At 34.8% G+C, this 15,991-nt stretch overlaps 1 protein-coding gene across 12 annotated transcripts in view; it reads left to right on the top strand.

Annotated features, from left to right (window-relative positions):
• The window catches only part of NBEA (neurobeachin), a 469,696-nt gene that overhangs the window by 394,276 nt on the left and 59,429 nt on the right, over positions 1-15,991 (top strand). For all 12 annotated transcript variants that reach the window (XM_085216030.1, XM_085216022.1, XM_085216029.1 and 9 more), the window contains one exon: positions 7,358-7,477. In XM_085216030.1, coding sequence (XP_085072156.1) covers positions 7,358-7,477 — 120 coding nt within the window. The remainder of the gene's footprint in view (positions 1-7,357; positions 7,478-15,991) is intronic.

The following is a 15,991-nucleotide window of genomic DNA, read 5'->3' as shown; positions in this document are numbered from 1 at the left end:
GGTCAGTTAAACTATGTGATGAAAAAAATCCATCTAAAACTAAATCCATCTGAAAGGACTCTAATAATACAGAAAACTGATATTACTCACATATTCATTTGTTATTTTCAACTACTGATAGGTATACACAACATTAAAAAAAAACCTTTCACAAAAACCATATCTGACTGTGTCAGAGTGAGAGGGGATCAAAGAACCAGTTCTATATTAAAATAATATAGAGTAATATTTATGCAAATGATCTATATTAATAACTTAAAATTTTCTGAAATATAGGCTCCAGCTTCAAACTGTTCTTTCAGTCCTAGAAATCTCATCCTTGTATCCTTTTCTTAAAATCAGACCTAGAGAAAGGGGCCAAACTGCAAAGACAGAATGAATCTCTATTTGGTTAACAGAATGAATTACAGAAAATTGATTGTTGATGAGAGACTTAAGGTTTCATAAGGAAACCTGAATTCATGAAGAATTGAGTCACTGTGTAATTACTGAACTTAAACTACGCTCTGACAATAAAAATCTGTCACATAAGATGCATTGTAAGCATATTTCACACACAACCAGCCAAAACAGAGCTGCACAGAGGTAGAGATCTGTGTTATCACTCATCTCAGGTTCTGTAGACATGCCCTTTTCTTCTGCTTAGAAGGGAAGAATTCATGTGTCTGTGAGTTCAGGACATATTCCTTAAACCCTTGGGAAACAAAGTGTTGATTACACTCCTCCAAAGGGTGATCTCTGGACTCCTTTTTATGTTGCTAAATTATTCATGTACTGTGAATACATTTTATGTGCTTCCTTGTTCAGTTAAAGTTCATTTAAAACAGTGGTTTTAATTGCATGTTTATCTATTAATTTTGGCTACTATTCAACTAAAGATCTTCTTTTGCTAGTCGGCAAATTCCTAGGTCTGAAAGTCTGCTTGCTAGTTGAATGTACAGCACACCAAGGAATATTCATTTCCTGTATTAGGTTAATGCTGTGTCATTTTTACTGCTGTTGTTTATATAGTGCCATAGGTGTTCTCACCCTCTTTCTTTCCTGTACAAAAAGAGTGAGAGAACAAGGTCTCTACCTTGATGACCTCACAATATGCATCTGACAAATTATGTTTGTTAAAACTATCAGAATATTTGAAGAAGAGAAAGTAGAAATCAAAGGGAAAAGTAGTGTTTTCCAGGGCAGAGATTACTGGTGGCAAGGTAGAGAACAACTTAGGGAGAATTTAAATAATAGCAAACCTAGATAGCCATTTAAGGACTATTTAAACACAAGTGATTAGAACAAGCAATCCCTGCTGGGAGGAGACAATATAAGTGAAAGGAAGACAAGCCTGGGGAAACTTTAAAGCTCAGTAAAGGGAAAAAAAGAAAACATGCTGAGATCTGATAGAGCTGAAATGGAAAACCAAAATAAAGATTTGAAAATAAGTGTGTAAAGTGACAGTGAAAGATCATAGATTACGAAGTCATAGTGATCCTTAGAGATTTTTGGCAACAAAGTAGTAAATAAAAAATCCTAAGGGAGACTATCATGCCAGTGAAGTTGATAGTTAAAGCTAAATAAGATTTCTGGCATTTAGGTATGGATTTCTTCCTGGTGAATTTTGAAGTCATCTTTTGATACACTTTTATGAAGACTGTAAAAATTACTTACAAAAAACAAATTGCCGCCTAGTCCAGGAAAAGGCAATGAGAAGTACAGAGATTCAGATAGAAAAAACACTTTCAGTATTTCAGAAGATTAGATGTGATTCAAGGAAAAAGCTGTATTGTAAAAAAGTTTTTGTCAGAAAGGAACAACAAAAATACAGTGAAAGAGGAATGGAAAATGAACTCATAAAAGAACATTGACTGAATAAAGGAATAAAAGTAAAAGGAAAGAAAAAAAAGAGAAATGTGAAGAAAACAAACAAGCAAACAAACAAACAAAAAAAAACAATGACAAAAACTGCACTGGGAATGAGCCTAGATAGGAGCAGAACATGTAGAGTAATTTAAACTAGGGGGAAGAAAATACATCCCGAGACCTTTGTATTGGAGGAAACAGTAGTTGCAGTAAGAAAGGTAGCTTCAGCCACTCTGGAGTACATCTATATAGAATTTTGTAATTGCCACGAAATCTTAAAAAAAAAAAGATTGAATATTGTTTCTTGGCTTTGACAGATGCAATTTGATTCCTGTCAATTCTTTTGAAAACACTACAATATCACATTTCTGAGTCAACTCTTCTCCATACTGTCTTATATTTCCCTCTGTTTCTGTCCTTTATTTAATCTATCAGACTACTTTTATAAAATGCGATTTATACCTTAGACTCAGTTCTCTCCAGTTTTATTATTTTGATATCATCAATCTCTGCCACCAATTTGCCATTAATAAGCTTTTCACTTTAGTACAGTTTTCTCTCAAACTCTTCTGTGTACTAAGAGTTTCCATAAAACATCCATCTTTTAAAATGACCAATTTAATTACATTTTCAAAAAATGACAGTGGATTAACACATACAGTTTGCTCTAAGGGAAATATGAAGGCGCTTTTAGGACAGTGAATGGTTCGACCTCACCAGCCTCTCCAGGTTACAGTCCCAGCTGAGGGCTGTATGGATGACTGTGAAGATCTCCTGATCAAGATAATGTACACACTATTTTTCTTGCAGGTCACTCCAACACATATACATGCATCCTTCACACATATGTGAACTGAAATTGCAATTCTTCATTAACTTGTATGTATCCATTGTGCACTGAGGAATAGTAATCTTGATAGAATGAAAGAATCCTGTATCTAGATTATAAGAAACTGAGACTATGAATGCTTGATGCTATAATTGCAAATGAGACCCAAATGATCTCAAAAAATAGCTTTATCTCTAAATTCACCTGTTTGTTGAAAGCAATCAGCATTTTTTCTAAGTGAATTAGCAGATTATTGAACATTAGATGACTACTTTATAGAGTGAGATACTGAATGTGAAAATCTAGTGATTGTTCAGTCAGGTTAATAAATATCATAAAAACTAACATAGAGTGCCACAGTTTATGTAATATTGCTTTTCCCTCATTTAACCATGGCTGAACTCTTCTACACATCTCACATTTTCAGATATAAACCCAGGAAAGTCAATAAATAAACCAAAAAGTTCTACTTATTCTTTAGAAAATCTGAGCCATTATCCACAAGTTTTCTCCAGCAAACATAGTAAAAGGTACCCTGGAAAGGGATGCACTGTTCTGCTTTTATAGTCCTATTTTGCACAAATGAAGTGAACTACTCATGGTTTATGAATCTGTTACTTTACCACCTGGTTCAAGAGTTACTTATTTTCAGTTGTTTTCCATCTGGACCAGTGAATATTTAAGTTGCAGATGGCAAAATAGTTAAAACAAAATGCCATATACTGTAGTGACATGAATGCGTGCCTGAAAACTATCCAGAAAACAGAAAAGTAGGCAGAAGAAGGAGCTGTGTCTTGAATCATGTGGAAAGTGAATACTAGTGCTGTTTTTATGGTTTTTCAGATGAAATAAGCAAGAGTTACAGTGCAACTTGTTGTTCTCAGTAGTTGCTGCTGAAGAAACTATGTTTGCGTGAATTACAGAATCACAGAATCACAGAATGGCCAGGGTTAGAAGGGACCTCAAGGATCATGAAGCTCCAACCCCCTGCCACATGCAGGGCCACCAACCTCTCCATTTAATACTAGACCAGGTTGCCCAGGGCCCCATCCAATCTGGCCTTGAACACCTCCAGGGATGGGGCATAAATTATTTACATCTTCATCAAATGCTGGTATTAAAAAGCATGATTATGAACTGATCAGGAATTTTGCAGAAGACAGTTGGTTTTCAGCGTCTGTTACAGCTACTGAGTACTTGCATAAGTTAGAAGAAATTCTGTGATTCAGGTATGACTTGGCCCAAATCAAAGTTGGGGAAGATTTTAAATCTTCTTCTAAATAGTTTGAAATGAACTCGTCTCCTATTCTGTAGACCTGAGCAAGGCATTCACAGGTATCTGAGATAAAAGGTGTACATCACTATGACAGAACTCCAATTACCCTCTTTTTCTACCTTCATAAATGGCTGAAAAGACACTTTTGTTTGACATATCTTGGAATGACACAACCTTTCCTCCTCTCTCCTCTACTCCTCCCATAAATGATTCTAGTGGGACTTCATGACGTTAGAGGGGAGATGAAGGAAAAAAGTGCCAGTGAGTTGAAAATTCCTTGTTCCCATAGCTCAAGCTTGTACACATTGTGATCAAGTGCCCCATAAATTTCTCTTCTCTTTGGCAGCGAACAAGGCGTGAATTTTATTCAGAATATTAGCAATGAGAGAGATGGGGTTATAATGAAAACATTGTGCAGCTTTATACCTTTCACAGCAACAAAACCTTTACATGAGATGACAGTAATCGGTATCGTAGAGTAACAGTATTTAAATGAATATATTGAATGAGTTTTGAATTGTATTTATATGATATAAGCACTTGACTTTCCAGAGGAAGAAAAAATACTTTCGAATTATTTGAGAGGTTAGAGATAAAGCCAGTGAAAGCTTTGAATTTCTGTTAAGGATTAAAAATCCAAAAAGATAGTCACAACAGTTCATAGTCGGATAGCATAATAGGGCACCCTGTAGTGCTCAACTATTAAAGGCTTAATCCTTGATTATGAATTTTATTACTTTTGTATATTTGTCTCAGATGCTTAAAATAATGTTGTCATGGAATTTTGGATTAATATTTTTACATAATTTATTGTAATTACATCATATTTCTGGTTTCTGTTTTTTTTAATCCATCAACTACTGATTTCAGAAACCCAGTAGTGACCCACAGACAGTGGTATTCACAAGAAATTACATGCCTTGCAAGGAATAATAGTGATAGGCAGGGGCTGGTAGGAGACAGAGTTGTTTGTGCTCACATCAACAACATATGCATTTTTTTTTGTATTGATAAGGTAGAAAAATATAGCATAATTTGCAGTGATACCGCATATATATACAGAGATTTTTGGGGAGAATACATTGTTAAAATGAAAGCAATTCTAAAGTTAACATATTTTAATGTGAATGTAACGTTAACATAATAATAACAATAATAACAATCACAATCACAATAATGATAATAATAATAATAGAACTTTAGGCAAAATGAATATAATGCAACTCTGTTTTTATTGTTTTCAGTTTATTAGCTCTGGATGTAAATAATACACTTTTTCATTTACATTTTAAGTAAAGCTTCCTATAGAAAGCAATGAAAAATATAGATGTACAAAACCTTATTTTCTTTTCTTTTGATATTTCAGTTGATTGTAATACTTTTATGCTGCTCATCATGTTGAGCTACTGTTAAATTTTAACATTCTGTTCAACTTATAAACTCCTCCTCACTTGATTTGCACTACCTGCTTCAATATTCACAAATGCAAACAAAGTCATTGTGCAGTGGGAGTTAAGGTCCATCAAGAATTGTATTGTGCTGATTTTTCATTTGGTTTAATTATTTTAAATTAATTAATTAGCACATTTTGTGAGTCTCTTATTGGAAGAAATATGCTGTTGAGCGTATATTTCTTAACATAAATATCTATTCTTTTGAATGTATCTTTTTAAAATAATTCCCAGTGTCTTAAAAGAAAAAAAGATGAAAAAAGACTCAGCATTCAGTTGGAAAGCAGGAACATGTCTTGCATTATTATAATGAAAAAGATTGCATATTTGAAGCCACACTCTGATGGGATTTTGTCCCTTGAAAAAATACCTTTCTTCAAAAATAAACAATTCCTTTAAGCTACTTCTGAAGTACTGGCATACTATGATGGCAATAACAGAGACATCCCATTTCTTCTCCCTTAGGTAGAGAAATTTGGAGTTTTTGAAAGAAAGTAGATTGTGTCGACTATTGCATATGGTAGAAAAGATTCATTGGGAAGACAAGAAAAGTAAAGAATGGAGAACGAATGATCTCCGAAAATTTGAATTCCCTGATTTTCTATTTTCCTCTTGTTAGATTTTTTTCCAAAGCCTGTGTATCAATGATTTCCTTATGTATCTTTAATTGCTGTTAAATGCGACTTCAAATGAATTACTTCAGTCCTCTTGAATCCTTAAACAAGATATGTATAATGGCACATAATTCCCTCCAAGTTTCTTCATTAACTGAGAAGCTTTGTTCAGAAGTTTCAGACAGGGAAATAGAGTATATATAGAATAAAATTCAAATAGTGGATGAACTTTAGTGTCAGTTGTGATCTGGTGATTAAAAATTGTCTTAAATTCATAAAATTTCCAAATGAGCACATATACAAGGAAGTAAATTTGAGTATGACTTTAAAGGAAGAAACTCAACTTTTTCACATACCCACCAGAGCACTTCTGAGAAAAAGAAGAAATTGCTTCATTCCACGTGAACATACTGCCAAATATTAATTGAATCACGGAGCTAATTGCATGGCTCTGGAAAACCAGGGAGTTGGCAGTGATCTCAGTAGTTCAGGTCTTACTGTCAAAGTAAGGGTTTGGTCCACTGTCAAGCTCTTCCCTGCCAGAGTAAGCAGTTACATAAAAAAATGGTTCTTCAGACTATCAGAGACTTGAGCTCTTCTATAATAGCTGTTTCCATTTAGTAAGTATTGGGAGCACAGTTTCAGATAGAATTAGCAAAAATAAAGATTCTAGATAATTCATCTCTGAGTGCCTCTGTATACTTATCTAAAAACCTAACATAAACATGAAGGATAGTTTGAGTAGGGAAAACATAGTAGTTGATATTTGGCTGCTCATAAGCAATGGTTAAGTTAGACACCCTGTAACCATAGCCTGCCTCAAAACGTCGATACAGAAAATCTGCCCACCTAGAGGAAACATGGAATCTCCTGAGGTCTTTTAAATTGAATGAAAACTAAAGAGAAATCCAAGAAAGAGATTTTTTAAGATTTTATTTTGACGTACTGTCTCATAAGGGTAAATAAAGCACAGTAATATAAATGACACAGGGAGTGTTTATGATGATTGCAGTGAGGTAGGCAACCATAGTAAACTAGAACTATTCTACATAGGTCTGTCACTGATGAATAATCAGTCTTATGGCCGAGTGAATATAAAAAATCTTTCCCATCACAACTCAAGATTGGTGTGTGAAAACTGTGTTTAGCACCAATAAATGTACTAATATATTCAGTTTAGGTAATCATGCATAGATACAAAGATGAGGTGCCGTATTTTCCTTTAATTCTTCCCTTATGAAGTATTCTGATCTGCAAAAGTCATTTGGATTTCATTAGAAACCTGCTGCATGATTCCTTCTGCTCTCTTCTTAATCCGTCTTCATTTCATTGACTACAGGAGCCCTTTACAACATTCTTTCTAAATGCAAATGATGGCAAATTTGACCACCCAGATCGAACCTTCTCTTCAGTAGCCAGGTCTTGGAGAAACAGCCAAAGAGATACCTCAGATGTGAAGGTAAGATATACATATTATATATATGTATATATTTTTTTTCATGTTGGGATAAAGAAGATTTTATGTTTCATGTCCTTATATTCAGATTCAGTTTAAAGAAAATTTAGTTTAATTAAAGTAGATGTTTAACTAAAGTAAATGTTACTAAAGATTATTATTCAAATAGAAACAAACAAAGAATTCTTTGAAGTTGAGTGGACAAAAGGTGTTTTGTTTTTACAGAAAAACAACCAAACTGATCTAATTTAGATCAGATAATCAGGAGATGGAGAAAAGCCCAATAAATTGTTCTTTCCTGCTGTTAACTCAATATTTGGCCCACTCCATAAAACACAGCAGGAATTGGATTTGACCTTAAAGTGTCATATCGTTATAGCTTGCCTAACTCTGGGTTTGCATTGCCTCGGGCAATTAATAAAGCATTAATGACAAGACCCATTTAAAATGTTGGCTTTTCTGTACAGCTTTAGCTTTTACTTGACTGTGCCTGAGGGTATTATGCAACAATACACATCAGATTAAAACAACTTCTACACGATATACAGAAACAGCCGGAGAGCAGGGTGATTTTACTGTTGTTATTCCTTGCCTATTGTTAAACACAAAAAGCTATTGTTCACATACATGGAACCTTAACAGAAAAAAAAAATCTTATAATACTTTGAATACTTTTGTCCATTTGTAATTCTTGTTTTCTTGTAATAAGGTAGGCAAAGACTGCCTTATTGCTCTCTCTCTAACTTTATTTTTAAGATAACACATACCTCTTCTATTTCAAAACTGCCACTCATAGCAGGAAAAGGGCACATTAGCATTATATTTTTTAATTAAGTTGACAAAAGAAGAAGTAAATTTGTTAATTTAGTTGTATTCCAGAGCTTCTATTTCCATAAATATTTTAGCAGTCTCATAAGTGTGTATAGACAAACCATGGTATTATTATTCAGTTTCAAGTTAAAAAAAAGTAAATTGTAAATTGTATTGCTGTCTTAACATATAGAAGGAAATGGTTTTTAAAGAAAAGAAATATACCTAGCCCTCTTGAAACTCATTTCTTATTTATTTATGCTCCTCCTGAAGCTAATAATGTTTTAAATATTAGCTTTGTTGCTTTTCTGAAAAAAGAAGAATGTAATTTCAACATTTGTTGGAAGGAATTAAAGCTGCTATTTACTGTATTTAACATGCAGCAATTTATTTGAAATTAGAATGCTGATGTTTTGATTTTATTCCTTTTCAATAAAGTTTGGTTTTCCTGGAACTCCACTGGAACATCTGGGAAAATGGCCTTCAAGGAGTGGGGCTGAAACAACAGATAAGAGCCTTAAACTGAGCAATAAGGGAAGACAGTTGGAAGTGACTGTAATCTTCTTCCCCGGCTTTAGTACACAGGAGGAGGGCAGTTAAATACATGAAAGCATAGCAAAAGATAAAGGAATATCTGTGGACAGACGGAGGGATGATATTCAAGTAGGATGTATAATTAATGAAAGGATTGTTCCTAAACAAGCAACCACGTGAGTTATCGGTAAAATAAGGAACTAAATAAATGGTTGTATGAAAACACTAGGAATCTTATGAACCAAGTGGGGTAATTTCAGCTGCCACTGCCTGCTGTTGCAAGGATGCAGGAATAATGAAGGAATAATGGCTGCAGTTACAAAATGTATTTTTACTAATACCAAGTTATTCAAACTGAACAAGTATTAAAAATGCTCAAAAGGGGATGTTTGTCTTCAGTAAAGGAAGGCAAAAGGTGAACATGTACGATAGCTAAGTACTTTGATGTCATTGAATGTTAAGAGAGGAGTTGTGGAAAGGTTGGATAAAATAGTAACAATTAAAGGTCAAAGTCACACTAGGGGAAAGACTGTAAAATTATTTATTCTAGAATACACTTGGGAGTCTGCTGTAGAGCCTCAGAGTCAGATTTAGATATATATATATATACATTTCTGTTATGACATTAGAAAACAAAATACTACTTGGAGCTAAGTCATTACAGAAAATCTAATATAGGAGGCACAGATGAGGTCTGTTAGCCAATAAATGTCTTTTCCAGATAATCCCTGATCTGTATGTTCAGGGATACTTTAGGGATTAAAAATGCTGTTGAAAATATGGTTTTGTTAATTAATAACAATACAAGGCACTTGAGTTTAGAAATCAGTCATGAGTCGATCTACTATGGGTTGATTTAGCTTGAGATATAAAAAGGATAAACAAAGATTTGAAAATAAGCTAAGTCATTAATGGCTGTAAGAGCAAAGAGAAACAGAAAGAGTAAATAAAGGTAGAAAGGAGAAGAGATTTTTAGTTGTATTTAATACCAGCATTCAATACGTCATATCATCAAATTAATTGTACATTGCTATAAAGTCATAATTGGAATAAATCTGCATTACACTTCAGTAGCCTAAGTGGCATATAAATGCAGTTCTATTTTGTGTTTAGTTTAATAAGGAAACTCAAAGATCAGCAGGATAGTAGAAAGCTTACAGCAAGACCAGAGCTATGTGCTTATAATTATAGCAACTAAAGAATCTCATGGCATCTAAATTCCAGCTGAAAGAGTTTACTTAGTCTTTCATTTGTTGCATAGCTCTTACGTTCTTGGAGAACACAAGTTTTTGCTTTTAACTTGTTTGATTCTTTGTATGTATTCATGCTGGATACAACAAAACCTTGGCAATTTTTCTTCTTGGGGACAGACATTGAAATATATACCTGAGCTGGAGAGCCATAAGAGAAGAAAACTTATTTAAGGAGTTGTATACAGGAAAAAAATGTCTGTTTGTGCAGGGTAATTAATGTCGAGGAGTGAAGACATGGTAACATAAATGCTATGAAATACGCAGCTGTATGAAAGGGTGAAGACTTATTTGTCAGGGAACAAAGAGGAAAGCCACAGAGGAAAGCTGAAAAAATACTTACTTAACCAACATATATATGAAAAGTTAAGTAAAAATTTCAATATTCTGAATATCCTCATGAGGGGAAGCAGTAAAATCCTTATTTCTCAAGATTCTTAGAAATATAGATTGGTAAAAGAGTTTAAGAGCACCAGGGAAAATCATGAATTGGCTGGAGGATGCAATAGTTGACCCTGTAGGCCCTTTTCATTTGTAGAGTCTGTGTTTCTTAGCGATAAATCAAGAATGAGTAAAGCAGCTAATTGTTACTGTTTGTTGCTTGAGATCTTAATGAACTACATTTCTCAATGCCATGACATCAGGGCCAACTTTTCCCTGAGGTCTTGGAGTTCACTCTGAAAAAGGGCAGAAAACGGAACTATTATTAATATTACAAATACCTCATTTTTTTCAGATCAGCTGTGCTGCTACTTGGAATGCCTGGCACATTTCTGATGCATTTTAATTTTTCAGACACTGGAAAAGGAATAAGGTTTTAGGAACCACCAACAAACCCTCTCAAAGTCTCTTTTTACTTTCCTTCTTTTTTAAGCACAGCAACCTCTGTCTTCCACAATAAAGGGCTTCAGCACTGTGAGTGTGAAGCAACCTAGAATTCATGCTCAGCTGTCTGATAGCATCTAATATTTATACAGCAATCCTCTGAGAAAGTCAGTGCTGTGATAAAGAAAAGCTGTGTAGAGCTTACACAAGTATAAAATCTTAAAGCATGTTCTCTGTCCAAGTGTTCCTCATGTTTGTGTAGCTTCTTTCTGGCTGCACACGCAACTTTAAGTGTAGATCTTTGGCAGTGGCACAAGAATGAATCCCACGTGATATACACGCTGGAATTTTTTTCAGTCCTTACAGTAAATATGAGGTGTGTGGAATATAGACTGTCCATCAAAGTAATAAACATTCAAAACTGTTTATAACAGAAAGTGTTTATTATTCATGTATTCTTTATCATATATTTTAAATTCATCTGAGCTGCTTTAAGTACATTTAATCTCTGATCTCACTAATCTCATTAATTGCTGTGGCACAGGTTATGAAATAATTTAAAACAGCATGTGTAATGAATTAATCTTCCATTTTTCAAAGCCTTATGTTGTAAAATGGCCACTGTTTTTACTCTCAAGTACCATACTGAAGAATATGAATTGCCTTAATTCTTTATTATCATGTCTAATTAAAAATCTTTTTAAATTATTTTTTTTAGACAAGTAAAATCTGCCTTGTGTTTTTTCTTTTCCATGGGTAATAGTTTAAGACAGATTGAGTCAGTTTTAGCAAGTAAATTGAGATTTTAAGCATCAGCAGCATTCTGCAAGCTCAATATGTTTTAAAGAAAACTTCCAAATCACATTGAAAGAACGTTGCATTAAAAAATAAAAAGTAAACACTGACATTTTGAAGGAATTTATATCTCTTAGGGAAACTGCAGTTTTGTAGGTCAGTCTCTTGCTTCCACGTGCATGTGTCTTCTCTCTGTTTCTCTCCCCTTCCCCCCTCTCTCCTTCTCCCATTCCTTTTCGTTCCTCCTCTGGAATGGAATTGTTTCACGCTGAAATAAAGAAAATAGGGCAGTGTCAGTAGTCAGAACAATAAGCAATGATTTCTACTTACTGATACATCTTGAATTGTGACAAGGAATATGCCACCTTTGAAAAATGTAGCAAACAATAGATTATCAATCTGGAGACGATTAAAGATCTACTTAGACAATTTTTGACTACGTTTGAACTATTTTGGTTCATTTTCTAGGAGACTTGTTCACTTATATTGGGTGAAATAGAATTAATACAGTGTGTGCTACACGAGTGTGGTAACACCCAGGGGAGAACCTGGCTAACACGGTTTATTTTATTGTGTCTCCCTTTATCAACATCGACCTTCTCTCGAGATAATCAGTACAAGCTGGACGAGGAATGAGTGTTAGCAGAGTGACCTTTGAGGAAGCAAGTCACCCAGAAATGACCATAACTTGCCCAGTCAGCTTTCACATTTCTTCCTACCCACCACCCCCCTCTCCAGTTTTTGCTAACTCTGACTTCCAGAGAATCTCCTGTTCAGGCACTAATCTTTCCTAATGCTTCTCAAACTTGTTATATTACTTTTTGAATAGTGTGTTTAGAAGTTAGGAAGGTAACTCTGACAAAATGTCATTAAGGTGCCTTAGTGTAAATTAACACAGCTAATGGAGGTACTCTTGACTGACTCATTGACCCAGTACTGGGCTCTTGTGGAATTAATGGATGCCAGGGGATCAACCTTTTGGGAGGAAAAGAAAGAAAGAAAAAGGAAAGGGCAGCTTTAAAACCTTGAAGTGAATTATATGAGAAAAGTGAAAACGTCTGGGTTAGATTTGATTTCACTGGGAAGCCATAAAATGATATACCCTTAGCAAAACATATTAAACAGAAACATCAGATTTGAAGCAAGTGGTATACAATTATGATAGTGTTAATAGTGGTCCTCTATCACTCCAAGACATATTTTTAAAGTTTAATTTCTCAGCAGCTTGGATTTGTCACAGGCTTGTAAATTAGAACACGCATTTGGGGATGTTTTCTTATGCGAAGACACAAGGCATATAATACTGTTAACTATACCTTGGGGTTTTAGTATAGCTATTAAAATAAACTAGAGATCGCATTTACAGACAATAAGTGCCTGTTGTAATATTAATTTTACCTTTTTTTACACTCCTCGGTAGCTTTACTACATCGCTCTTCACCTACAAAGAGTTAAGCTTCTTGAACAGTTTGAAAGGTGGTGACTATTAAATGATAGAAAGCTAACCTGTCTTATTAGAAGTGTGAATGAAAGGGGAGCAGAGGAGGTTACCAGCTTGTGAAATGTCAAGGACAACTAGACAGAAATTACTGCAAATGGATTTAGATCACCAGAATCCCTATTTTTATTAACTCTTTGAACTCTAGATATTTATTGTGGTAAGAAATTACCCATGACAGCTCATGTACTCTGTAAGATTTATTTAGATCTTTTGATATGTTTTGGCAATTGCGAAGAAGGAAATATAATTTACTGAATTGTATCTGTTAATGCAACATTATATATCAGATGAGTGGCACACAATAACAAGATGCATGTACATTTCTTAATTGTCTGTGGATATGTCAAAAATACCAGGCACTTTTTTTTTCCAGTATTTGCCCTCTGTGTCTTGTTTCCTTTCATTCCCTCATTTTATGCCTGAAAACTAATGTAACTTCTGGGAAAGCTTTTTTACATTGTTATTCATGATGTTTTCCTTTATGACCTGTTTTACAGTGGCTGACTCAGTGTTTATAGCTTAGGTAGACAATATTTAGAGATGTGTCTTTCATGTAAGTTTTTAGCTTGATGTAGGAACATAACAGAAAAGAACAACTTTCTCAAAATCATGGTAGCTGCAAACAAGCATGCCCTTGCACATACCTAGGTTTACACTGATGTTTTATCACTTGTTACACTGGTGGTGAAATAGGATCCGCTTACCAAACAATTCAAGTGGAGAGCAGGATGGGAGTCAAAAGGTCCTCTATGTCCCATCCACTGGTGTACCTACTGTTACTGGAGTGCATTTTCCTCTGCTAATCTCTGTATAAGGTTGAGTTTAAAAATGACCCTTCCAAAGAATGGAAATTGTATAAAAACTGATGTTATATGACAAATTCCACTCTGTATAAAAAGGAATAAAAAATATTCTAATTAATAGTTTGGGGAGACAAGAAGATTGTTTTACAGATCTGTAACTAAAGCTTAAGCTAGGTAACTATACATAAGGTAAAATCATTGTCATTTGTACTGATTTTTAAGCACTGAAAAAAAATGTAAATCTGGCATGAGAATTCTTTCCAAATGTAATATACTGCAAACAGCAAAAAGAGTAATCTGTTCTCCATATCCACAATGGATTGGTGGGTAGGACAAGGGGAAATCATCTGAGATTGTGTAATGAAAGATTTTGGCCAGGCCTTAGGTAAAACTTGTTTACATGGAAAATACTAGAGTCAGCTGATGGAGGGACTGTGGAGTTGCCAACAGTCAAATTGTAATACAAGAGGGTGGACAAGCATCTGTTTAATCTGAGGAAAGGGCTAGGTTACCTCTTCAAGTGCGACCAGCAAACAGTAACACTGTTTGAGATATTTCTTCCTGTCCTTAACAGGAAAGCACCCAAAGAACTATCTGTGTCTACCTGTGTGCTTTATTGAAATATGAACTGAAACAAACCAGGTTCTGAAACAGAGAAAACATCCTCTGGCTGGGAAAAATACAAATAAGTTTTGAAAATAAGCCCATCCTTTGCTAGTGTTATCCTTTCCTTTATTCCTTTGTTCACTCTTTCAGTGGCTTCTTGGTTAGCACAATTCTCCCAGGGTCCTAGTTGACATCTTTCTGTCTCTGCTGAGATTCCTTGCTGTCTGCTCAATGCCTGCTGTCCCTGCCTTCCCAGCAGCTTCCCAGCTCTGCCCTTGCACTCTGGCTCCCTCCAACCCATGCTGCCTCCAGCAAGGCATGCTCAGGGGCTCTAGGACAGAGTATTTCCCTCCCATCCTCAACCAGCCCCTGCCATCAGAAGCAGATAGAAGAGACAGTTTTTTCTATTTTTAAATGTAGCAAAGTGGAAATATACGCATTAATAGGTATCTGGAAACAAATGATTCTTCCTATCACACTGCTCTAGGCTAGCTGAATTTCCATGCTTCTGAATAGCTGAAGGCAGAATTAGGAGATTTGTTTCCAGCACTGACAAATTATGGGAAGTCAATTGTTTGTTTTTTCCTTTGCAATGGGCCTATGTTTTAGTATATATTCATTTCTTATCTGGAAGAGAGAAGGAGATGGAGTTACCTGAGGTATTTTTAAGAGATGTGGTTATGTAGTATAGCCAGTAGTGGAGACAACGAAATTTAAGAGGCGTATAAAGCGATACAAAAGAAAACTGAACAGTTAATGCAAAGTATGGGAAATACGTAACTGAGAAAGGCACATGTGCTATTGTTTGCATTTTTTGTAAGGTTTAATTCATGCTGAGTACTATTCAAGTAAACATGATTGTAGGCTGCACTAAAAATAACACTGAAGGGAGACTGCAGGAGTCGTTTTGTCAAATTTCTGAAATGTTATGTTTAGTTTTGTTACACTGACTGGAATGAAAAAAAAAAAAAAGGAGACGCATAACTGAAATGATTAGGGTTCTAGAGAGGGCTGTTTCAGTACGATTTAGAAGTCTGGCACTGCTTAGTTTCCATAGCACAGGAGTAAGACAGGTCAGGCTAAACATATACAATACAATAAATCTTACAAAGAAAGTTAATCACATGCTTGCTATTTATCCTATTTCTGTTTATGTTTTCTACTATACCAGGCAAGGGAACACTAAATTACACTGAAATAGCAACACAGATAAAATTTCTAAATGGAAATACCATAAAAAAAATTCATTGACTTAAATCCCTTTGTTTCAAGATACCATTGAAGTTGTAAGGTTAGAATTCAGTTGAACACTGAACGTGTCTCTGAATAACACAAATCATACAGGTATGGTAGATGTAAAATTTCACAGTTAGATCCTGGGATGTGTTAAGCT

The sequence above is a fragment of the Meleagris gallopavo genome, chromosome 1 (assembly GCF_905368555.1).
Source record: "Meleagris gallopavo chromosome 1, MGAL_WU_HG_1.1, whole genome shotgun sequence".
NCBI lineage: Eukaryota > Metazoa > Chordata > Aves > Galliformes > Phasianidae > Meleagris > Meleagris gallopavo.
Note: the sequence above shows the minus strand (reverse complement) of the source record. Positions and strands in the feature narration are given on the sequence as shown.